At 34.1% G+C, this 24,635-nt stretch overlaps 5 protein-coding genes across 5 annotated transcripts in view; 4 read left to right on the top strand and 1 right to left on the bottom strand.

Annotated features, from left to right (window-relative positions):
* The window catches only part of LOC110996212 (gastrula zinc finger protein XlCGF26.1), a 39,330-nt gene extending 38,160 nt beyond the window's left edge, over nt 1-1,170 (top strand). The window contains exon 5 of the mRNA XM_022263778.2: nt 165-1,170. Coding sequence (XP_022119470.2) covers nt 165-1,153 — 989 coding nt within the window. The 3' untranslated portion in view covers nt 1,154-1,170. The remainder of the gene's footprint in view (nt 1-164) is intronic.
* A 685-nt stretch (nt 1,171-1,855) lies between these two features.
* LOC123690366 lies at nt 1,856-3,714 on the top strand. Its single transcript, XM_045633749.1, has 3 exons — nt 1,856-1,957; nt 3,191-3,374; nt 3,494-3,714. The coding sequence occupies exons 1-3, from the start codon at nt 1,879-1,881 to the stop codon at nt 3,696-3,698; spliced, it is 468 nt and encodes a 155-aa protein (XP_045489705.1). The 5' UTR covers nt 1,856-1,878; the 3' UTR covers nt 3,699-3,714.
* A 554-nt stretch (nt 3,715-4,268) lies between these two features.
* Nucleotides 4,269-9,902, top strand: LOC123690371 (zinc finger protein 84-like). Its single transcript, XM_045633766.1, has 5 exons — nt 4,269-4,571; nt 6,264-6,399; nt 6,708-6,764; nt 7,040-7,102; nt 8,427-9,902. Exons 1-5 carry the CDS (start codon nt 4,422-4,424, stop codon nt 9,548-9,550), a joined length of 1,530 nt encoding a protein of 509 aa, XP_045489722.1. The 5' UTR covers nt 4,269-4,421; the 3' UTR covers nt 9,551-9,902.
* Nucleotides 9,903-12,270: 2,368 nt separating this feature from the next.
* LOC123690338 (transposable element Tc3 transposase) lies at nt 12,271-13,638 on the bottom strand. The gene is given in 1 exon segment (XM_045633666.1): nt 12,271-13,638. A coding segment is annotated over 1 exon segment (600 nt). The 5' UTR covers nt 13,020-13,638; the 3' UTR covers nt 12,271-12,419.
* A 523-nt stretch (nt 13,639-14,161) lies between these two features.
* On the top strand, nt 14,162-24,087 carry LOC110996221 (luciferin 4-monooxygenase). Its single transcript, XM_045633816.1, has 11 exons — nt 14,162-14,289; nt 15,268-15,475; nt 16,197-16,396; nt 17,263-17,399; nt 18,362-18,515; nt 19,988-20,133; nt 20,680-20,809; nt 20,878-20,959; nt 21,968-22,107; nt 22,770-22,931; nt 23,907-24,087. The coding sequence occupies exons 1-11, from the start codon at nt 14,173-14,175 to the stop codon at nt 24,006-24,008; spliced, it is 1,578 nt and encodes a 525-aa protein (XP_045489772.1). The 5' UTR covers nt 14,162-14,172; the 3' UTR covers nt 24,009-24,087.
* Nucleotides 24,088-24,635: the final 548 nt, after the last annotated feature.

Below are 24,635 nucleotides of genomic sequence, written 5' to 3'. Positions count from 1 at the left end.
GCAGTTGTTTCTTAATGATTCTTCTGTCATTACAATAAGTTTTCTATGACATACAACATATTTATATCAAAGTCTTGTTGACTTATTGGCTTCGTCGAGCCTCCTTGAGGTCGTACGATTGAATTCAAACAACACAGTCACTAATTTAGTTTATTTTTTCACAGATTTTCCAGAGAGAACAAAACCGATAGATCGGCGTGGTGTTGCCCCTTTATTGAGGGAAAACTCTCTTAAGCTTCTCGCAAACTCAACTATGGTTATATTTCAATGGAATAAAAGCCGCTATAGATGTTTTTGCTGTAAAGAGCCGTTTCTAAACATAAGTCAACTGCGCACACACACTGACAAACACACTATTCAAGAAATCGAAAAAAATATAATTTCTCAACAAAATAAACTCATTAAAGTTGACATATCTGTTTTAAAATGTAAACAATGTAGTAAAGCTTTGGAAGATTTAAATGCATTATGTTGCCATTTAAAAGAAAACCATGGATTTGCGACGCTAAAAAACAATTTGCTTGTGCCTTTCAAAATCGAAAGCTCAGGGTTACAATGTCAGATCTGTTCGCAAAGTTTTAATTTATTTAGATTATTAAATATACATGTAAATAAACACTATCAAAATCATGTTTGTCATATCTGTGGTGCTGGTTTTACGAATCTAGTTTATTTAAATCTGCATAAAACGAGAAATCACCGCCCGTTTCGATGTGTTCAATGTAAAATAGATTTCAAATGTCGCATTGACAAGCGGAAGCACGATGTTGCCATCCACAATATTAAATTAGAACGCAAAACGAGATTCCCATGTCCATATTGTGACGAACGTTTTTATCAAGAGAATTTAAGAGTTTTGCATTTAGTTGAAAAACACGAAATGGAGAAACCGGATCACAAGTGTAATTTGTGTTCCAAGACTTTTGTAACTCGAAGCCTTTATAATAACCACGTTCGATACGTACATTTGAAGGAGAAAAATCAGGAATGTGACATATGCCATAGTGTTTTCTATACGAAATCGGATGTTACTAGGCACAGAGTAACTCACACAGGCGAGAAGAAATTTAAATGTAATCTGTGTAATAACCCCTTTGCGACTAAAGACTCTTTGAGGCGACACGTTAAAAGAACGCATGCGGCTTTCAATTAGAAAAAAATGTATTTCATGTATTGTATATTTATTTAATATATGTTTCTTTCTGTTTTTGACGTTCATAAGTGTACATTATGTTACCTACATGAATAAATGATTTTTGAATTTGTATTTGTTATTTTTGTACAATTATTACAAAACTATAAGCAATTGACCGCCTGATCCCTATTGAAAGTGATACCGGCCAACAAAAATATTTGTTGTGTAGTATTATTACAGAATTTTTCATAGCTCAAACAAATATACAATTAGTAAGGCTAACCATATGAATCATATTCTTACAATATGTTACGTTCTTCAATTTAGTTCCAAAATCGTGAGATACAATAGCAAAATACTGTAATGGGCGGGTTTTTGAAATTTCCCCTAAAAGAAAACCCAAATATGCTTTCCCCCTTGAGAAAGCCCTAAATCTGGGGGAAATCTGATCTGGCAACACTGCTTTAAAGATGTCTTTTAAATTTGAAAGATTGATTAAAATTTCCCACATGTGTAGTAGGGTAATTTTATTTGTAATGTAATTTCGTCAAGTGGCGATATTATATTGTACTACCTATTAGAAAAAAGACCGAAAACAGCTTCCTTCAATTTTAGACGATTCTCTTTTCGCACAGACTCCAACATAATTATGAGACTATTAAAGTGACTTTGTCAACGCTGGTAACACAAAAATAAATAATCAAATCTTTTTGACACATTTACAACTGTCACGAAATTTTACAATGGCTAAGGAAAATAAGAATTTATACGCAATTTGCGATCATATAAAAAGAACTAAACCAGATATTCAGGTCACTGAAGGTATATATTAAAACATATTAAAAAACAGTATATTCAGACTGAACATTTAGTAATAATAATAATTCCTATATTTAGCCTTTTATTCAGTTCCACTTAGGTACAGGTTAAAACATATAGGTTGAAAAAACTATTCTTATATTTCGATATTATTTGATTGCTAGATCTGCTTGTCAGTCGGCAAAGGTCTTTCATTCCTGTCTTGGGCCACTCTGTTCCCCACCACCCCTTCGCCTTCTCTAGAGTATCGTAATCCTGGTTTTCACGTGGCACTTCAATAGAAAAGAGTATTCTTAGTTAAAGACGTAATGGCTATGGGCTGGGCACATGATAAGAAAAAAAAACAAACATTTATTTATTTAGTAAATAGTCTTAAATCTACATTTTAGTACATCCCTTTTAAGTTTGATGATCTGTGTTAGGGATGAACGCTCTTTCCTATTTGTTGATACTTAATCTACTTAACAAAGTACTTAAAAAACAAAACAGTGTAACTAAATTGAAGGCGGTTCTGTCTCGATCCGAATGGACCGTACAAACACAGGACAGTTTTCAACTATGCCAATGTACTATGGAAATTGTTCTTGGAAAGTATCGATTTTTTTTAACCAAGCCCCCCCCATCCTAAACTTCAGAAAAAGGGTATCAAATAATGGATAAACGTTAATTTACTTCATAAACTGGTAAAATCAAATTGGTAGAGTCCAAACCAAAAATCACTTCCAACTTATTTGTATTTGTAATATATTTACATCCGGTAATTTGATTGATGAACCTCACTAACTTACTTCGTTAACTCTGCAACCCAAAAAATGTCCTAGCCTTCAAAACGAGAAGCTACTAGCGCTTCCTGCCCTGTGCCATCTCCCGCCAATTGCTGGCTTTCAGCTGCAGTAGGTTTTTATCAGGATATCCTTCACTCTACAGTGGCACCGAGCTGGCCTAGCGAGCGAAAAGCCAGATGTCAAAGTGATCAAGGTGTCTCAGCCAACATAAACGATGGGCTTTTTCAATAATATTGTTCTGAACTACCGACTCTTCTGTACTGGCATATTTTCGGACTATCCATGCTCCTTTTCGGCCCCACGATTTTCTGCCATCGGTACCTTCTGCTCATCATCATCCTCCTTCATGGTTAGCGTCCAAATTTACTTTTATTTGACCAAACCTCACAAGTAAGTTTATATTATATATATATATATATATATATATATGAACCCTAATCTTTACTTTCAGAAATAGCGAAGGAAATAGGAAGTAATTTTCGTACACTACCTGCTTTTGAGAAAGGTCTCTTTGATTACGTCTATCGAAGACATTATTCCATTGAAAAGAATGAATTGTTAAAGTGTCGTTGGCTACAGTACAAGAAACATATTGAAGATCGCGTCTTTGCGCCATTTCAGTTTCCCTGTATACGGTTAGAATTTTTTATGCTTGCAACATTCACGTTGAGTCCAGTAAAAAAGAATAACAATGATATATTATTTATTCTTTGTTCGATAATGGAAATTTGAATATTGTAAAATAATTCCCCAGAGACTTACATTTTCAAAATGGTGCCATTCGGTTCTTACCATCTGAATCAATTTACCGCTACCCTGAACATAAAATGAAACTGAAACCTGGCCCCGGCGTCGACTTCCGTGGACAAATGCCAATACCTCAAGAGCTTCTTATGAAACGGGGTACAACGAAGAAAGATGGCGTGGTTAAGAAAGATAGAAAGAAAAAGACTAAATAAATGTATATGAAATATACTGTTAATTTAATATTATTGAAGGTTAAAAATAAAAAATTACTAACATGATGTGGTGGTCACCAAATGACCTGGGTTAGTCAACCATGTCGCTAGCTTTACCTGAAAGCTCTAAAACTGCCTAAATATCCTTAGTGTAAAAGTTTTTAGGTTTTAAAAGTTTTCTTGTCAGTTGCAATCTTTTCAAGCAGTGGTTGTATGACGTCATCATATTTATGTTTCAGTACAATAATCGTATAGTTAATCTTAAAAAAGTACGTAAGCATACCAACTTATTCATTTTTGAATAACAAATTGTATACTAAACATAAAAGCTCAAAAAAAATCCTCTTTTATTTAGTTTTGCTGCATATGTAATATTTTAACGTTTAATACATGATCTAATATGCATACGGTCATTCCAGGTGAAACAATAGTTTAACAGTTTACTATAAAATATAGTACATAATATATTCAGAAACATTAAATTTACCGCCACTATGACTACAATCGACGTGAGACGGCATGTCACTGTCAGTGGCAACTATCTATATTGAAGTCTGAAGTCTGAATATCTAAAAAATGGCCTTGGTTTCAAGTTGCGGGTTGTTTTTTATTTATTTAGTTTTTCAATTTTCAAAGAATTACGGAATCTATATGTGTCCTAATTTATATGTAAATTATGGCTTAGAAATTATCTAATACGGTTATCAGTTACGCTTATCCATCATGGAAAGCGGTATAATGGTGGAGACGTTACCATTATTTGGTAATTGTTGTTTATGTTTGAAACTCGATGTGGTTAAAAGCATGTTAACGCCAGATTTAAGAGAAAAGGAGAGTTATTCTGAAATGCTGCTCAAGTGTTTTTCAATAGATGTGAGTATATATTTATTGATATCTTATAAATTTTATACTAACATATCCCGCGGTTTGTTTTATTTATCACATCAGTTACGACTTTAAAGAACTAAGTGATAATATTATTTCTTGAAAGTTTTATTTCTAATTATTTAAAACTGTATAAATATTAAGTAATTCTCTATTCAGATATTGCTTACAAACTAGATACAATCAGTATATATGTGAAATAAATAAATTAGTGGTGCTACAAGCTCTTTAGGTCTTGGCCTCAGATTTCTGAATCTATTTTATGATCATTTTAGTCATTGGGTTGGGTTTGGGTCTAAGACAAGTTGGTTTCCTCATGATGTTTTAGAATGTTCACATAGAAAGAAAGATCAGAATATATGTACCAAATCTAAAAAATATTACAAATAACTAGCACATATATTCTGAATTTTTTCTTCAGCATATATATCTGTTGCATTCAAAGTGTTGATACATGTTATGAAAAAAGGGTCTGTATTTTCCAATAGTGAGTCTCTCCACCAAATTCATATTTTACTGGAAGTTGAATACTTACAGTTTTCTGTTATTGAAATAAACCTTGTAAGAATATTAACCATAACTGATTACTACATATTAATTATGCATAATCTTTAATACCTTTGTTAGTGTCCTAAATAGCTGCTTTTGATTAATAGTATGTTACTTTACGTAATTAAAATAAATAAGTTGTCTCAATGTTTCAATAATTTTAACTAGCCTCTATATATTGTGCATAGAAGAATTAAATGTATGTATTAAGACTAAATTAGCTATTCTGTATGTGTATAATAAGAGTAGAATCCCATGTGGATATTACTTTTAAAAATTGCACATGAGATAATTTTTATACCAACTTTATAATATAAACTACATTCTAATTAGAAAACAAGTCTTTAAAGGATCATTTGTTCACTGAGGTTCACGTTCCTGAAAAAGTGTATTTAGATGTATATTTTTATATTGCTACAATAACAAGAATGATATTGTGTTTAAATTGGTCATTTTAAAGTTGTTATCTATAAAACATTAAGTAAATTACCTATTTTAAAAGGTAGCGGAGAGTTTATTTTCTAGTCCCAAATAACATTTATTGCCAGTGACCTTATTAATGTTACTTTGGATTATTTTTTTTAATTCTTATACACTGTTACTTAATTCATTAGGAGTTATTTAAATTTAAATTACGCCTATGAAACAAAATAAAAATTTCTGATGCCTATAAAACTCACAAGTAGTTTGAAAAATTTCACATTAATACATTAATTATTTATTAAAAATATTATATCTCAAAACAGTTAAATGAAAGTTTTGAAATTAGTAAAAAATTACTGTTCTGCATAAGTTAAATATTTATGCTAAATGTCCTTGGAGTGGTAGATTAATGTTCATGTCCATTAATGTTCCTAGGTCATTGGAGTACCACTTTAATCAACAATAGAGTATGAGTAAAATAATTAAATGTTAATTTCTATGTAACAAACAAATGCGTTGTAACAGTTGAGAGAGTGGCTACGTCTGGGACGTAAATTCAATTATTAAGAAAATTTCCATGCTTATAAAACTTAGAATGCCTAAGTGAACAAAATAGCCTTGGCTCATACAGTTTTGTTATCTTCAAAATCCATTAGCATAAATATTTGTAATCCACTTCTTTAGTGATGTAAGTATTGCCTTTTACAGATATCAATTCTTGATTTAGAAGACACAAAATGCCTAATCTGTAGACCATGTATAGACCAATTGGGAGCTTGTGTTAAATTTAAAGAACAGGTAGACACTGCATTGAAGTCGTTGGAGGCAGCAGCTAGAATTAAAAGTATGTATATAACATGAAAAGATCAACTTATTTTTTTTTAAATAAAAGTACAATAAAATCTCATCCTTTTTTTATCTTGGGGCAATATGTTGTATATATTAACATAAATTTTTCTCAGTAAAAATTAGTTTAGATTTATTAACGTCAACAAGTTGAATTTCTTACTGTCAATGACAAGTAGAAGCTCGCTTTCCGGGAAAGTATTTTAAACAATATTGTTTGCCTTTTACATATATTGGCACAGTTATTATGCGGTGTTTAGTTTGGTTGTTTTATATATTTTAGTCATATATCAAGGTTAATTTCAGAAGCAGATGAAGATTTAAAAAAAGTTAAAGAAGAAATATCGAATGATGATGCAAGCGGTAAGTCACTGTATACTATTAATATATAAATTATTTATTTATCTACATATTATCAATTATATTAAAATAATCTAAAAACTATTAATAAACCTGTGAATCTATGACAGTGTCGAAATTATATTTCAGTTAGTTACTATGGGATATATAATTTGCAAATCCGAATAATTTTATACCACATCGGACATCCATTCCATAGACCAAGGAGATTAACCAGACTCAAAATTCAGTTAATTGTTTTTAGTAATCTTTTTAAATTGAATAAATATCTGTTTTAGATGATGATATCCTGTTATGCCATTTCAAGCAGGAGTCGAACGATAGCAACTACCAAGATGAATGTAAGTTTCTTTTCTATTACGAGAAATTTATATTAATTTTTTTTAATTTTTAAATAATCAGTATTTGTCTTCATTATTATTTATTATATAAAAGCTTGGAAATTGGTTATTGGCAAATTCAATAGAGTGGGTTATTTCTAGTATGGGTACTTATATATATTTAATTTAATATGAATATATTTTTTTTTATGACACCATCTAAGCTATAAAATAGCTAAGACGATGTAACCAAAAATTCTCAAAAACTACTGAACCGATTTGTTACATATACCTAACACTGAGTCTTTAATACCATTTGCGAATCATTGTGATACCGCGTTTTATAAACATTGAGCGCCATCTAACGGTGAATTGTCAAAGACTATTTCGCCTGTGTTGCTATTTTATACATTGCTGACAGCTCAAATCTTTTTTATTGTCTATGATTGTTAGTTCGACTAAAAAGTATATATGTATCGAAATTTTTTTTTTACATTTTTAAATAAATGACAAAAATACATCTTATGTAATAAAAATCATCAATTTTCCTGTTTTTTTTTTTAATTGTATTACTCAGCTGTTAATATTGTTTTTCATCGAATTAAAATCCAAATTGTCAATATGTAGAATTCAGGTATTATTTACATTAAAATATCTATTATAATTAGTGCCGCTACAATCTTTATAATATGTCTAGGCCTCAGATTTCTGTATATTTTCATGATTTGTCAATCTAATAGGCAAGTAGGTGATCGGACTCCTGTGCCTGACCCGCAGTGTGGTGTCTAAATCAAGCCGGTTTCCTAACGATGTCTTCCTTCATAAAAGAGAATGTGAAATGGGTACTTAGAAAGTCCATTGATGAATAGCTGTTCGAACCCTTGCTATTTTTATAATTTTATAATTGCTATAATTACATAGTTGATTATTTTAATCGATTTTTTTGGCAAAATTTTCTCTTTTTGAGCATTTTTTTAACAATGAATTTTGAAAAAAAAAATATTGATTGATTTTTATCTAAGATGGTGTCATGGTTAAATAATTTAAGTATTTGTTTAATTATTTTTTTTTACACTAAGAGGCTGTTCAATTCAACCATCCCACTTCCTCTTATCGGCAAAAGTAAGCAAAACTCAAAAATGCACATAAACGTATTAATTTTTTGTAGAAATCCTCGAAAATTAATTTCGTTTTCAAGCATAGACAACGTGTGACTAATATGTATAAAAAAGTAATTATTTACTGTTGAAGTAATTACCAAATTAGAAAAATAATTCCCCCCCCCCCCCCCCCATAATGCTTACGTCATACTTAAACGGCTGGTAAAATAATATTATAATTTCAGTATTGGAAAACGGCATTAACAACTCGGAAGACGAAACGCGGAAAACGAGAAAATTCTCGAAAAAGAAGAAACTCACATATTCATCCGTCTGTAAGAAGGTCGTTGACCTCGATGAGACGATATACCTTCTGAACGCTGGTCTATTCCCGTTCAAGATGAGCAGAGACGATTTCTCGTGCACCATATGCCCCGAGAAGACTACCACCTTGGAAGACTTGAAGACGCACATAATCCAGCACAGCACGTCGAACATCGCGACAGCCTTTAAGAAGATGTCCCAATCGACATCACAGAAATTCTCCAAAGAGAAGAATTGCCTCAAGTGCAAGACGTGCGCGTTGGAGATCAGAAGCTTCGATGAGATGAAGCATCATGTGGACGCCTGCATCCGCCTCGGATGCCGGTGGAACCAGCTTCCCTTCAAGCTGGAGAAGGACCAACTTGACTGCCCCATCTGCAAGAAGACGTTCCTCAACTTTGTGACCCTGAACACGCATATGAACGAACACTACCCGAACCACACGTGCGACAACTGTGGTAAGGCGTTCGCGTCCAGGTCCCGTTTGAGAGGACACCTTCGGACGCATGAAGTCGGCAGCTTTCCATGCCGGTTCTGTGATATGGTCTTCGATAAAGTGACGAAACGGGAGAACCATGTCTCCAAGGAGCACAAAAGTGGGATTAGATATGTCTGCAAGCGGTGTAATATATCCCTGACCTCGTTCTATGCCAGGCAGAAGCATTTGGCAGAAGTCCATAATGAGGAGCTGAAGAGATACAAATGTAAGGCCTGCACCCAGAGTTATATCACCCCGGGGCACCTTTCCAGCCATGTCCGGAGGGACCATTTGAATGAAAGGAATCACAAGTGTCCGAAGTGTGATCTGGCTTTCTACACCCGGAACTCCCTGAAGATGCACATGATAAAGCATGATGGGGAGAGGATCCACGTATGCAGCATATGCAGTAAGTCCTATCAGAGGATGAAGACACTGAGGGAGCATATGCGGATTCATAATAATGATAAGAGGTTCATTTGTCCCGTGTGTGGGAGGGCCTTTACGCAGAAGTGTACGTTGAAGGGACATTTGAAAGTGCATCAGCGTACGAGTGAAATTGTGTGATGGACGCAGACGGGTTAATTTTATGTTGTGTATAGTCTATAGGGAACGAAAAGCAATACGCGTGCAATTTTTCTATTCGGCAATAGAGGACGTTGTTTTAAATTATTGTATTAAATATATTCAGTTTTAAAGAGATTTATTTTTCTACTCCCTGATAGATGTCGCTATATCAAAAATCACTATGTCGCAGGCAAGTAGGTAATTTAGCCGTTCTATTAACAGCCTAGGCTAAAACAAAAAAGCAACGTTTAACTAGCGGCCTGAAAGATTCCGCAGCGTCAGTTACAATATTAATTTAACTAGATTGCTAATGCTTAGGCCATTTGTAAGATAGATTGATCAAGTGGTAGAACATCTGACTTAAGAAATTCTTTTTTAAATATATTTAAAATGTATTTTATTAGCGTTCTTACGCTTCCTCTTAGTGTGATGACACTGTTCCATACATTTTTTTATTAAACTTTGGAAAACATCAAAAAAAAATCACGAAATTCCACCCGTTTCACATTGAGAAAGTTTTTTCTTCATCAGCTGCCCAGAAGTATTTCCGAACAAATAAAAATTTGGGCGACATTTGGCTGAAAGTGGAACTACACTGAAAGGATCAGGTATATGCAAGCAATGTAACGTCTTAGATTCAATTGTTTAGCTGTGTGATCATGAGAAAATCATTTAGCCTAAATGATTTTCTGCCCTTTGATGCTTGTTAAACGTCGCTGTAAAGAGATTAACCTGTTGAGAAAACGGCTGATAACACTAGTTGGCTACGACATATATATATATATATATATATATTAAGATTTTTTTATGACATTAAACGCATACAGATTGTATGAATATTTTTTTTACTGTGAACTTTGGTTTATTATTTAATTTTTTTTTAAATTGTTTGGCAGCTCCGCGATAAATGGCGCTTAAACAAAGCAATGTTAATGCATTGGAATGTAAAATAATTTTATATAATACATTCAAAATAAATGTTGATTTATTTCTGGCTGTTTTATTTTATATCTTTCTAAACCTTAACGTAAATGGCGTGAGTCAACAGTAGGTTCGAGACCTGGTTGAATTTTAATTAAGAAAAACATCGCCAGGAAATGCGTGACTTAAAGTAAAAAATTAATCAGTATCCCTACAACCTTTTTAGCACTAGGCCTCAGATTTTTGTCAGATGATCATTTGTATATCTAATAGGCAACTAGGTAATAAGCCTTATGCGCCTGACACACGTGTTGTGTCTAAGTTTTCCTTCGTACATGCGAATGTTAAAAGGGCACTAAGAAGTGTACATGCATACCTACAAATGAGCGACGTTGAATCTACTAGACCAAAGCTACTCATAAACTAATAATAAAGTTTTTTTTATATAATAGGGGGACAAACGAGCCTGCGGGACTCCTAAAAAGGAAATCATCGCAGCCCATAGACACCCATTTAGTGGGTGCGTAGCCGGCCTTTAAGGGAGGAGTACGCTCGAATTTTAAATTGTTGGACGTCGTATCTCGCAGATAAGACCCCAGTCGGTAGTCGATTCCACAGTTCGCTAGTTCGCACTGAAGTAAGCTTCAAAATATGTTATTTATGAGAGAAGATTCAGAGGCCAAACTTAGTGAATTCATACTTATCAAGATATTAATAATCTTGATATAATGGAGAGGAGTACCAAGCAGTGCCGGATTAGCTACGTAGCAAGAGTAGCAAATGGTACGGGCACCCGGATTAAGGGGCCCCGCGCTCCAACGTACCCGTAATAAAAAATATTAATTCACATAGCATCGTACAATATCTTGCCTCACTTCCACTTAAAAATCTAAAACGATTCGTCACGTTAAATCGTAAAAATAAGTATTTTACAAAAATTTTACCGTAATGTTCTAGTCTAATTATAATCGGTATATTTAGACTAGAATCTATACCACGTCTACCTGTCAGGGGCCAGATTTTTATAAGAATGTCTTAATCGAAATGATTATATGACTTTGTGGAATATAGTCATAGAATATAAATCAGTCTAAATGAAAGTGTTACTATTTCTATATTTGCCGATATTAAATCCACAATGTTTATTTGTTTTATTTAATACCCTAAACTTGAGAAAATACAAGCGCCATGCTGGCTTTATCCGGCACTGGTACCAAGTAGAAACCTGAGGCTTCCGTCTAACTCTAAACTTTTAGATGTACCGCGCCATTACAACTTGGTTAGCAAAGCGCCACTCACGCGAGCAATACATATAATTAACGAAATTTCTATTGATGTAGACCTATTTGTTTGTACACTTGCTGAGTTCACAAGAAATAAAAAAAATAAATCAATACCCCTACAACCTTTTTAGCTCTTGGCCTCAGATTTCTGAATCTGAAATTTTTTTAAAATCTAATAGGCAAGTAGGTGATCAGCCTCCAGTGTCTGACACACGTCGTAAACTTTTTGAGTCTAAGACATGTCGGTTTCCTTACGATGTTTTCCTTCACGGTTGGAGCGAATGTTAAATGCGGACATAGAAAGAAAGTCCATTGGTGCATAGCCGGGGATCGAACCTACGACCTCAGGTATGAGAGTCGCACGCAGAAGCCACTAGACCAACACTGCTCCAGTGTTCACAAGACTTGCTGTATTGCTTGTTATTACAGTCCGAGTCACTTGAATAGCCTCACCCCCAAAATTAATATAAACTCTGTTGTATGTTCAATGTTGCCTGTTTTACTTCATAAGTAAACTTCATAAGCGTCGTACTATAGCTTAATCATAAAAAGTAAAAATAAGATAAATAAATAGTACTAACTGCACACTAAAGTAGTGAAAATGGTGCGTCACTTGAATAGCATCAGTGAAATAAAACACAAATAAATAAGGCTATAGTTTGTTTTTAATACTTTGTATACTTTCCATTGTTTTTAATAACTTCAAAAATACGTTCGGGAATAGACTTATATAGTGAATGAATGTAATTTTGATCCAAATTATTTCAATTTTTATGAATTTCTTGTTCAAGATCTGCGCTGCTATTAAACTGGCGTCCACCGGCAAATATCTGGCGAGATAGATAGCCCTAAATATATTCCATAATATTCAAGTTCGGAGAGTTCGATGGCCAATCTAAAACTTCAGTTTTACTTTTTTGAAACCAAGCTTTTGTTTCCTGTGACGCATGTATAGAGGCATTATCGTGTTGGAAAATCCAGTTCCGGTGTTTTAAAATTTTACAAATATTTTTTTTCTTTTCTTCTAATAGATTAGTATACAATGCTGAATTTTGTTTGCCTCGGAGAATTGAAATTGGAATAGGCCCCTTATAAGAAACCTCCCCCCATACCATTACTGAGCCACCTCCCGAATGACGACGTGATAACAGCCGCTCTTCTTTTCTTAGATCGTGAAAATAATATGAATAACCATCTGGACCATCTAAATTGAATTTTTTTTCATCACTAAAAACAACATTATGCCATTGATTTGTCCAAGACATATGTATTTTAGCAAATAACAACGGGCTTTTTGATATTGATCGCGCAAATGAGGTTTCCTCTTGATTTTCTGCCGTTTAAGGTTTGGTGATGACTTTATAATGCGTCGCACGGTAGACAGTGATGCGCTGGTGTTTACTTCATTCGCAATTTGTCGCGCTGTCTTGGAAGAATTAGATGCTGCACGTAAAATAAGCCGACGTTCACTCGACGAAGTAGCCAATTTTGTACGACTTTTATAGTTTTTCCCATAGTTTTCTTTATTTTTCACATAATTATTAACTACTTTAGGACTGCGACCAACTTTTATTGCAATTTCACGGTGAGATAGTTTTTGATCCAAATAAAAATTCACTTTTTCTCTTTTGATTTTAGTCAATTTTCGACCACGACCCATGATAGCTTAACATTTGAATAAGACTTCGAAAAAAATATATACGTAATATTCGACTCTTAAATAAAGAAATGCTACCAAAAAAACAAAACAAACGCACGCGAGTAATGTTCGAATAGCACTGAGGCTAATCATGTGACGCGGACGAAATGTCGCACCGACGCGGGGCGCGGTATTCCAGTGCAGGTTCGTACGTGTTTTGTTTTGTATCGTAATGCACTGCGCATGAAGTCAAATTTATGAAAATAATATTCGTTCATATTTATACAGAAATTACAAAATTTAGGGGTGAGGCTATTCAAGTGACTCGGACTGTACATTACATTTTTTGTTGTAACTGTTATGGTAGAATAATGTAGTGGAATAAATAAAGAAATGAGCGTACAAATTCTTAAAAGGCCGGCAACGCACTCGCGAGCCCTCTAGCATCGAGAGTGTCCATGGGCGGTGGTATCACTTAACATCAGGTGAGCCTCCTGCCCATTTGCCCCCTGTTCTATAAAAAAAAATATTGTACGTTTATGATACACAAAATACTCAATAAAAAATGAAAATATTTTTCTTTATTCTTACAGCATTTCAAAATTTCATATAATTGAAAATTGTAATTAAACTAATACTGTTTAACCTTGAAAATATATGAAAAAAAAAAACACACACCTTTTATATGCAAATAGATAAAAGAAACATAATGTTTCATGAATATATTAACGTTGTCAAGTATAAAATACTTATCATTTGGAACAAAGTTCTCAATAAAAATGTTGAAAAGTAAAAACTACGTATATGGCGGAGACGATGGCATCATACCTGCTCACATACATTTTGGAACATTTATGTTACTTCGTGCAAAAAATTATAATACAAACATAGCTCTGGTGAGTTAGAAAACTTAATTTATTTATTTGATCGTAACTACTATATGATTGTTGTGTTTAGGTTTTAATAAAGAATTTCATAAACATATATATTATTAATATTTACAACACTTAATGCACCTCGTCTAAGAATTCCACTGGTTTTCAAAGGCATAAGGCATTTTCTTTTGCGAACTAGTGAACTGTCTTATCGACTACTGGGATATACGACCTCCAATTGTAAAATAATATAGTGTATATATTTTTTTAAATCTAGAACTGTGGGCAAACGAGCAGGAGGCTCACCTGATGTTAATTGCTACCGTCGCCCATGGACACTTGCTCGCGAGTACGTTGCCGGCTTTTTAAGAATTGGTACGCTCTTTTCTTGCTCTTTTCTTCCTAAGTCGAATTGGTTCGGAAATATTTCAGTGGGCAGCTGGTTCCACAAAGTGGTGGTGCGCGGCAAAAACTGCTTTGAAAAACGCTCAGTTGTGGAACGGATATACATATATATATTATACATTAATTTATTACTTGCTATATATTTACATACAAATCTGCAATATGAACTAAACACAAACATTTAACCCTTATAGGACGGGGGACTTTAGGGGGAAGAACATCATATAGAGGATAGGTTAGTTTGGGACAGTTAAATAGTATATGAGATACAGTGCCTTAATCCAAGCCATCACAGAAAAAATATTATTATTATTATACTTCTTCAAGTGCCTCTCCATTACTGGAGGTTGGCCGTCAGTTTTCTGAAACGCGTCTCGTCCTGCGCCAGATGTAGCAACTATTCCGCATTGGCAATACCCGTCCACTCCCTAAGGCCTAACGTTGCGAAGCCATGACTTCTTCCTTCGACCAACGCGACGTTTACCCTGGATTTTACCCAAATTAGTTGAAGGAGGTGATAGCTGTCATGGCGCAACACGTGGTCCAGGTACGCAAATGTCCGCTTTATATTATACATTTTAATTCAATTCATAGATTGATGCGGACACAGATAAACGAATGACGTTTAACGAATTTGCGCAATTATCTGTGAACATTGCACTATCGCTGAAAAAGCTGGGAGTGGGTATCGGCGATGTGGTCTGTGTCTGTAGCGAGAAGAGGATGGAATTCATGCCTACAATAGTCGGAGTATGCTGTACTGGAGCCAGTTTTGCTGCAGGAGACAATAGCGTTAAAAATGGTGAGTTACGAGAAATACAAATAAAAATGTTGTGTGGTTTTATGAAACCACAGTAAAAGTGAAACTCTTTTTCACATTATAGACATTTAACTAAACAATTTTGAAATAATATTCCATTCAGGGTATAAAATAGGTTTATCAATCTTAATTTTATACTTGGAAAATTGGAATGATAATGGGACTAATAAAAATAGACTAAGTCTCCAACTAATATTTTTATTGAGTTCTGTGTCTTAGAGAGTACGACATACATAATACAATTATTTAGATTATATACACATATTAAATTAGCGTGGAGCACTGGCACAAATGAATAATAGTCTATACACTACACGATCAGCTGCTGCGAACTATGTCCGTCGCCATATTGGCCTTAGCTGCTATGACGAGCGCATTTCACTTTATCCCTACTCCGCGGCCGACCGTCACGCGACATGCGCCACACAGACCAAAAAGTTTGAGACGATGTATTACTCCCGGGTAAACTCCTGGCTTAGGAGTCAGCCTATACGTTTACAGGTTTCACGGAGCGATCTCATCCTCTTCTCCTCCTCTTCTCCGAGGATACCTATACTTTGGTTAGCCACAGCCTAACATTCCAGGACTACGTGGATGACTGATTCTAACTCTGAAACATCCTCTGCACATGGGCCCAATCGACGGGCGGAGGAACTATGGCCGCAGTTTTTAAGATTCTTAAATATATGTTTATATCTTTTAGATGCATTTCTCTATCGCTTGAAAATCTTGAATCCAAAAGTTTTGTTCATATCCCAAGCGTCGTATGAAACACATAAACATATGTTGTCTACAATGAACATAGAACATATAGTTATATATGGTAAGGGATCGGAGAAGACTTTCGAAGAGTTCCTCAGTGAAAGTGCTGATGTAGAGGATTTTGAAGCTACGCCAGTAGAGGTAAGCAACTGTTATTAAAAATAATCTTTATTTGTGTAACAACTTTAAATTTACAATAAACATTTATATAGATATGAGATTATTGATATAGAGCATTGACCTCTTACAGAGTATTAAAATTGTAGTCCCATACTCGTTCCCTAGGTCTAAAATCACCAGTATTTTCCAAGTTCCTTCTGCCAAAACTAACCTAGGAGTTCAGGCACCTCTCGTTCGAATTCTTCGCGACTTTAACGGATTGAACACAGCTTTTATTTTATTGTGTGTTTGTCTTATCTTGTTTACGTTTTTAATTGTATTTTTTTTAATTCCTATTTTTTGCAAAACTTATGTTTAGGTACATAATATATTGTCGTACATATTAGATAGAAGATTTTATAAAATTATCAGTAGATTTCATTCATTCATTTAAATAAATAAAAATATAAAATAACTTCTTTGCACCGATTATTAATGACACCACACAAAACTAGATAATATAATCACAATTCTATAATTTATTGTCAATCACGCCAAACGTTTATTTAAATCGTCAACTATGTTGGCACATGGTTGGTTTGAGGTCGATGCATTGTTAAAACACTTTTTGATATCTTGATAATTAATTTGAAAGAGTCAATAAATTAAATGGCGCGAAACAAAACTTCGCACAACTGTCAAACCTTCTCTTCACAGACTTCATTATTTACATAATTCGACGTTTAAATAGGTTTTTTGAAACTGTTGTCTCTCTCTAGTCTGTGCAAACAATTATGTTTCTATTATTCAAAAGTTGAACTATGGAGTCTAAAACGAAACATTTTCATAATCGTGTTACAATTATGTATGTATTTATGTTGCCGCCATAAACGAATTCTATATTAAAGGGATGGAAGGACATTGCTGTAATACAATTTTCGTCAGGCACCACAGGACTTCCAAAGGCCGCGAAATTTACGCATTTGAACTTTATACAAGCTATAACACAGAGTAAAAGGAAATACCAGGGGTTTGATATGAATAAGTACGTATTTTTTTTAATTTATTGATAATGAGATATTGATTGAAACGAAATTTATGATTTAGTGTTTTTAGAGTTGTTATGCCCTACGACTAAATTTAGAAGTTGTATGGCAGACAGCAAAATATAAAATCACTGGAACAAGAAAAGCTATTTGATATGTTTGTATTAATTTACAATCTAGGATTATTTTCAATCTGAGGTGACCGTGACAGTCGATCGATTTCCTATCTGCACCCCAATAACCAAATCCTACGAAGACAATTCATCCATTTCATACAAAGGTAATAAATAATCCGACCAACCATGGATAGCTTGTATCGACAGATGGCTATTAAAATCCGTTGATTGGTCATTAGAGTTGTCTATCTCAGATGGTCAAAAATGGATTTTATTATATACAATGTATTATAGTTCGGATCGGTGTATGTGGATAGATTTTTTGTATGAAAATGACAGCTCAACTGTGCCAATATCCTATCCTAAAAATACAACAGTTTTTAAAGTAATTAAAAAGCTATTTGATATGTTCAAAACATAGAAATGTATATTTTAATATTTTTTGTATGGTTTTATTTACTTGTATTTGTTTTATATTGATTATCAAATATGCGCGTAAAGAGCGAAGAGATTCCATTCGATCCGTCGCCAAAAATGTATTGTTTACGTAGGGTTTGGTTATTTGGGATGCAGACAGGAGATCGATCGACTGTCACGGTCTGATCTCAGATTTTTTCAATCTGAGATTGTTGATTATTGGGTTCGGGTTTCTTCAAGGAAATAGCGTATCAACCCTTAAAAGAGCACCTTCTGGCATTGAAATCAATGCGCGATAATATAAAGGCCGGCAACGCACTTGCGAGCCCTCTGGCAGTAAGAGTGTCTTTGGGCGATTTTACATCAGGTGATACTTCTGCCCATTTGCCCCCTCTATAAAAGATATGAAAGAAATACCTTTTTTTTAGTAAATACGCGGGTTCTATGTCACTGGTGACGCGCGAGTGGTACTACACATATGGTCTATTTCATACAATAAGTTCGTTGGCTCTTGGCGCCTGCGTTGTGTTCACTAGAGAGAACATTATTGAAGATTTCCTTAGTGCTATTGAAAAGTACAAGGTAATTTATTATTATTATTGGAACGAAGTTCCTAACGGCAGGCTTGGAGGGGATAGGGATTTTGCTGCGCGACCGAACTGAAAAAAATGTGATAGTAAAACCGTAAGAAAAAATCCGTGAAAAAAACTGCGTGAAATAAAACTGTTAAATGAGACGTGCACAGGCGCGACAGTCGCATACACAAGCGAGCAGTGTATAATACCATTCTCTTTCTCCCTCTTTCTTTTCATTCTCTCATCCCTTCTCTTTCTATTACCACTCCACCCCTCCAATGCGTAGTATATACTCATGAATTCATGTACAAGCACGTGGCGAATACTCACATAAAAAAAAAACATTATAGATACATTTTACTCGTGAGTAATTAACACGTTTATTTTGCAATTTTTGTTGATTCTCCATTAGCCGAAGGAACTTCGTTTCGACCTGGTGTCCCACGACACCACATCATTTTTTATTTTTAATACATGTATATAATGTAACAAGAATTAGATTTGAAAAGAGAGGGGAAATCGTCTGTCTTAAATACGAATAATAAATAGCCCTGCCGTATGCGTGAGAAAGGGAAGCTAGACATAACGGCGCTGTTACGCGTTACGTAACGAAGCGGTTTGACTTTCTTGTCCAGGTCCAGATTTCTGAGACGTGATTATTCTGCTGAAGAGTAATAAAGTAAAGTCTCTATATAACTCTAATTTTCGTCACAGGTATAAAATAAATCTATTAACAACAAAAATCCCACGAAATCTAGTTTGTAATCCGCCCAAACAAATTTTATCTTATTCTTATTTTTAACTGTTAAGTTTATTTTATTTACTTCACACATAACACAAGACTTCATTACTGATACTGCTAACTTTTACTAATATTATTATTATAACACGAGCATTGTTGGCCTAGTGGCTTCGGCGTGCGACTCTCATACCGTAGGTTCGATCCACGGCTGTGCACCAATGAAGTTTTAAAACAAATGGTGACTTACACCACAGTATAATACGCGAAATAGAACTAATTTGAGTATACGACCAACCAGGCTCCAGAAGATAAACCACTCCTTATATGGAAATTGTATTCGTTTTCTAACAAATTCCCAAGCAAAATTAGAGAATTATCACTGTATAAATTCAAAGCCCTCGTTATAAGTAAATTAATTAATAAAGCTTTTTATGAATGTGACGAATACTTAAATGATCCTATTCCTTGGGATTGATTTGCTCTAGTTTCAATTGTATTAAAAACTTATCGATTGAAAAGAGTGGTGTAAAGTTTCTTGCCAGTTCTTCTTGCCCGCTCTACGCCCTTGGCTTGCGAACTGGTAACAAATTTATTTTATTTACAATTTATTTAATTTTTTTGACGAAGTGTACTTGTTTACCTACATCAATAAAGATATTTTGTTTGTTTGTTGATGTTAACAACAACGGATAGTTTAAAAGTGAGTGATTTTTTAAACATAACTATTACTTTTCCAGATACAGTATCTCCAAATCGTCCCAAATAGTTTAATGGACATAAAAAATTGTGTTAATCGTCAAAAATATGATTTATCATCTGTGGAGCACATTCATAGTACCAGCTTACCTATTGGTAAAGATTTGATAAGTGGTGTAAAAATCGAGTGAGTATTCTTAATCACGATTTTTATTTGAGTTTATTGCCAGTTCTTCTCTTTTGTTCTACCCCCTTGATTTAAGAACTGGCAGTAAATGTAAAACTACAAGCATTTCATGTACATTTCTGTTTATGATGTTCATAAGTGTATCTTATGTTACCTATATTATGATGAAATAGAAGATTTAATAACTGTTACTCTGTCACACACCCAATCACCCACACATACACACACACACGCACGCACGCACACACACACAGCCACAAATTAATTTTTACGACTCCGTTTGCAATGTTTTCTTTTAGTATTTTGTTAATTTCTTCTATTGTCTATATCTTATGACAATGACCTGATTGTACGTGTTCCGGTCCGGTGGTGTAGAGGCTGTCTGTCACTCAGGTCTCATGTTACAGGGACCAGTCTCTCACATACACTTCCAAATGTTATCATCTTAGTTTAATCATTATAAACTTGTATGTATATGTGAGAGAAGAAATAAAAATTATTATTATTATTATTAAAAAATATGAATAAATGATTTTGATGTTTAAGCTTTCCCAACGCCAAGGATCTAAAACAAAGCTATGGAATGACAGAATCAGGTTGTGTTATACACGAGGAAATCCCAAAGGGGGACAAATTGGGGACCGTTGGAATGGCCTGTGTGGGGACCGTTATCAAGGCAAGTGTTTTAATATCGATTAATGTATAATCTTGTGTTTTCTCGCGTTAATTGATCGAATTTTGTAGGTGGTTGATATAAAAACAAATCAAACACTTGGGCCAAATTGTCGCGGAGAGATTCGTTTTAAATCATTATCTTTGATGGCTGGTAAGACTTATACTTATAATAATAATAATAGCCTTTTATTCAGATCAATTAGGTACATGGATTTCTTAATTTAACATTAAATTCCAAAGCTTTATAGATTATGCTTAAATTTAGTGTAATATTTGTTGTTTAGTTATCTTTCCTAGATCTGTTTGCCAGTCGGCAAAGATCTCCTCCAACCTTTTCCATTCCTTTCTTTCTTGAGCCACTCTATTCCATGCCTCCTGCCACTTGTCTAACATCATCGTCCCACCTTTTCTGTGGTCGGCCTCTTTTCCGTTCGCCTTCCCTTGGGTTGGTCCAAGACTTACTGAAATTAAATTAAATTTACGAAACAAATAAATGGCGATTCTGAGTAGACTAAGGAGTTATATTAATTAAATTCCCAAGAGAAATTAAATTCAAAGCCGTCGTTAAAAGTAAATTAATCAATAAAGCTTTTTATAAATGTGACGAATACTTAAATGATCCTAATCCTTGGGATTGATTTGCTCCAGTTCAAACAATTTGTATTCAAAACTTGGCGATTGAAAAGAGTGGCGAAATGTGTCTTGCCAGTTCTTCTTGCCCGCTCTACGCCCTTGACTTGCGAACTGGTAACATGTAAATTAACAATTAATTTAATTTTGATGTGAAACATCTATAGCCGCACGTAAAACCGAATTCTGGCGTGGCGACGCATGCCGTGGCGACGCATCACCACGCTATATGATATACAGTCTAAATGCAGTAGTAAATTTCACATTAAAAATATTTAATGAAAATAATGTTTATTCAACAAATAGTCATCGTTATCTGGAAAAAAATCGTAATATTTTATTTTATCATTATGACATATTTAGTTTCTACTTTCTATCACAATCTGTTCTTTTCTGCATATTACTTTTACAAAATAATGTCGATGTTTCACATCTGCCATGCGTCCCGTGACAGCTCACATTTTGTTTGATGTGTGGTGTACTTGAACCTATATGAATAAAGATATTTTGATTTGATATGAATTTTCAGGTTATATTGGTGAAACAGATCGTGATTATTTGGATGATGAGGGGTTTTATAAAACTGGTGACGTTGGGTATTATGATGATGACAAATATTTTTATATCGTGGACCGAATCAAGCATTTGCTGAAGTACAAAGGAGCAACGGTAGTAAATTTAAACACGTCTTTCCAGAAGTAGACCACGGATTTCCAGATGCCACTGTCCTCCACCTCTCTCAATCCACTTTCATGACATTGACTTCCTGGTGCTTCCTGGCTTTGGCCCTGGTACGACGAACCAAGTCTCACCATCCACGGTTGCCAATCCTAAACGTACGCTGCTTCTCATGAATACTTTCTCCATGGCCGAACTTTCTAAGTCATTTTGGTATCCTGATTTTTTTGTACCTCAGTAGGAGAAAGAAGATGATGATTTTCCTCCGACCTATAGGATCCTCCATCAGCCTGGCCGAAGACTGAATGGACAGGTCGAAAAGTCTCTGGCCTTTAAATAGTTTAATTGATTGTATACAATAGCTGGCGAACGGGCAGAAGGCTCATCCGATTTTATTGATACCCCCCATGGACACTTAATGCTATAGGGCTCGCGAGTGCGTTGCTGCCCTTAAAATTGTTTAAGGTATTATTTTATAGAACAGAATTTAAACGCTAATCTAATGTTTAATGATACCGGGCTCTTAAGCGGTCCGCAAGTGTGATGCCGGCCTATTAATAGTTTCATTTGGTGGCCACCACCAGTACCAGCAAGAGCCTCTTGAAAATTGTCCTTAAGTTGCCTATATTTTATATTATCTGTTGACTTATTAGATTTCACCAGCTGAAGTAGAGATGGCGCTAATCAAGCATCCGGGTTTGAAAGACGTTGCCGTTACGTCAGATCCGTTTAGCGAAGCGCCTGTCGCATTCGTAGTGACTCAACCCGGCTGTGACGTCACACTACAAGAAATGAATGATATTCTTCACATTGAGGTAAAAAGTAAATCCTTAGTATGCCTGAAAGCACAAAAACTAACGGCCTTCGTGATTCGTTTTTTCTTTCTTTTTGTCATCTGTGAACAGTCAAGTGTCAATTGTCTATAACATTATTTTTTTCTTCTCTATTGTATTCAAAGATTTTGCATCTACATTTTTTAGCGCGAACTTTTTTCTTGTAAATTTAGCTCTTAAGTAGTGATTAAGATAAAGTATTTATAAAAAGAGATTAATACGTGTTATTTTTAATATCGAAGATTTATTTAATAATAATATGTTTATTGAAGTGGAAAGATATTGTGTGTCATAGATATTCTAAACTCCTTTGCCATGGGAGGCAGTTTTGCTTCCAGGCAACGCTTATTAAAGAAGTCAGTAAGCAATAAAAATAATTGTGAACTGGGAGACATTATTAATAAAACAAAATTTAAATATTAATATTTAAATAATATATCATAAATGTTCTTGATCGATTCCATGATTTGTATAGTCCACTTTTATGTAGGTTTTAATATCCCGATGAGAATAAATGAAAGAAAAATTATTTTTAACTAGATTTATTTGACCGAACATAAGTGAAGATACATATATATATTTTCGTAAATAATTAGAAGCCAAAATGAGTTTTTTCAACACTTGTAAATTGTAATATAACATTCGTTTCCGATAATGTCTAATAAATCGTATACACTTTTCTTTATAGATATCAAAAGTGTTATTTAGATTAACGAACTATTCAGTAACTAAAGTAAGTTTTTTGTTAATCCAGCCTCGCAACCTCCAAATTTTATGTAAGTTTTGTACGAGTATATGTTACCGATTATGGTCAGTTGACAGTTGACACCCATCTTCAAACCATAAACAACATAAATTTGAACATCCCACGAACAACCGCCAGGAAAACTTTAGAAACAGCCTAGGTTTTCGTCTGAAAACATAGATAATAACTAGTGAATACGCATTTTATTTCAGATACCATCAGCTAGTTTATCAGAAATTAGATTTGTCGAGGCGATACCTCGAGGCGTTGAAACGAAAATTAACAGAAACGCGTTGAAAAACATGTTAAAATAGTTTTTATATACCATAAATGAATTGTTCTATATATTAATTATAACGTTATTAAGAATATGACTACATATATCAATTACAATCTATCTAATCTTATAATTAAAAGCCTTTTATTTCTCGCAATAGACCTATGTGAACTAAATCCTGTTATATATTATATATGTATATTTTTATAAGAAAAAAGTGCGTGCGTACATATCAGAAGTGAAACTTCTTTGAAAATTAATTATTACTATTAAAAGTCCCAATAGATGATCTATTGGGGCTTTTCATAGTAATAATGTACCTGTACCACTATATACTATATCCCACTATGCACGTTTATATCTATATTCACAGTTCACACTGTTTACACTGTATGCGTGTTAATGAGAATATAAAAAAATAAAAAATCCGTGTTTACTGCACAAGAATACGACAAAATTTCCATCTAAAGTTCTAAAATGTACTTAACTACTAAACGAATACATCAACAAATAGCGAGTATTTTCTTTCTCGCTTTCTCATTCTCTCTGAATCGGTATCAATAGCTCTCTCCCTTTTCTTCTACTAAAACGCTGCACATCTTCGTGACTTTCTTTTTTTTTACCTTTACCGGCAGAAGGCTTCTTGTATATCCTATATAATGGA

The sequence above is a fragment of the Pieris rapae genome, chromosome 24, assembly GCF_905147795.1.
Source record: "Pieris rapae chromosome 24, ilPieRapa1.1, whole genome shotgun sequence".
NCBI lineage: Eukaryota > Metazoa > Arthropoda > Insecta > Lepidoptera > Pieridae > Pieris > Pieris rapae.
Note: the sequence above shows the minus strand (reverse complement) of the source record. Positions and strands in the feature narration are given on the sequence as shown.

Excerpts from the sequence above, each read along its gene's own strand:
- LOC123690366 (XM_045633749.1), top strand. The coding sequence starts at position 1,879 with ATGGCTAAGGAAAATAAGAATTTATACGCAATTTGCGATCATATAAAA. Across the intron at positions 1,958-3,190 it reads AGATATTCAGGTCACTGAAG|AAATAGCGAAGGAAATAGGA; the intron begins GTATATATTAAA and ends CTTTACTTTCAG. Across the intron at positions 3,375-3,493 it reads TTTCAGTTTCCCTGTATACG|AGACTTACATTTTCAAAATG; the intron begins GTTAGAATTTTT and ends ATAATTCCCCAG.
- LOC110996221 (XM_045633816.1), top strand. The coding sequence starts at position 14,173 with ATGTTGAAAAGTAAAAACTACGTATATGGCGGAGACGATGGCATCATA. Across the intron at positions 14,290-15,267 it reads ATAATACAAACATAGCTCTG|ATTGATGCGGACACAGATAA; the intron begins GTGAGTTAGAAA and ends TTCAATTCATAG. Across the intron at positions 20,960-21,967 it reads ATCATTATCTTTGATGGCTG|GTTATATTGGTGAAACAGAT; the intron begins GTAAGACTTATA and ends ATGAATTTTCAG.
- LOC123690371 (XM_045633766.1), top strand. The coding sequence starts at position 4,422 with ATGGAAAGCGGTATAATGGTGGAGACGTTACCATTATTTGGTAATTGT. Across the intron at positions 6,400-6,707 it reads GGCAGCAGCTAGAATTAAAA|AAGCAGATGAAGATTTAAAA; the intron begins GTATGTATATAA and ends GGTTAATTTCAG. Across the intron at positions 7,103-8,426 it reads TAGCAACTACCAAGATGAAT|TATTGGAAAACGGCATTAAC; the intron begins GTAAGTTTCTTT and ends TTATAATTTCAG.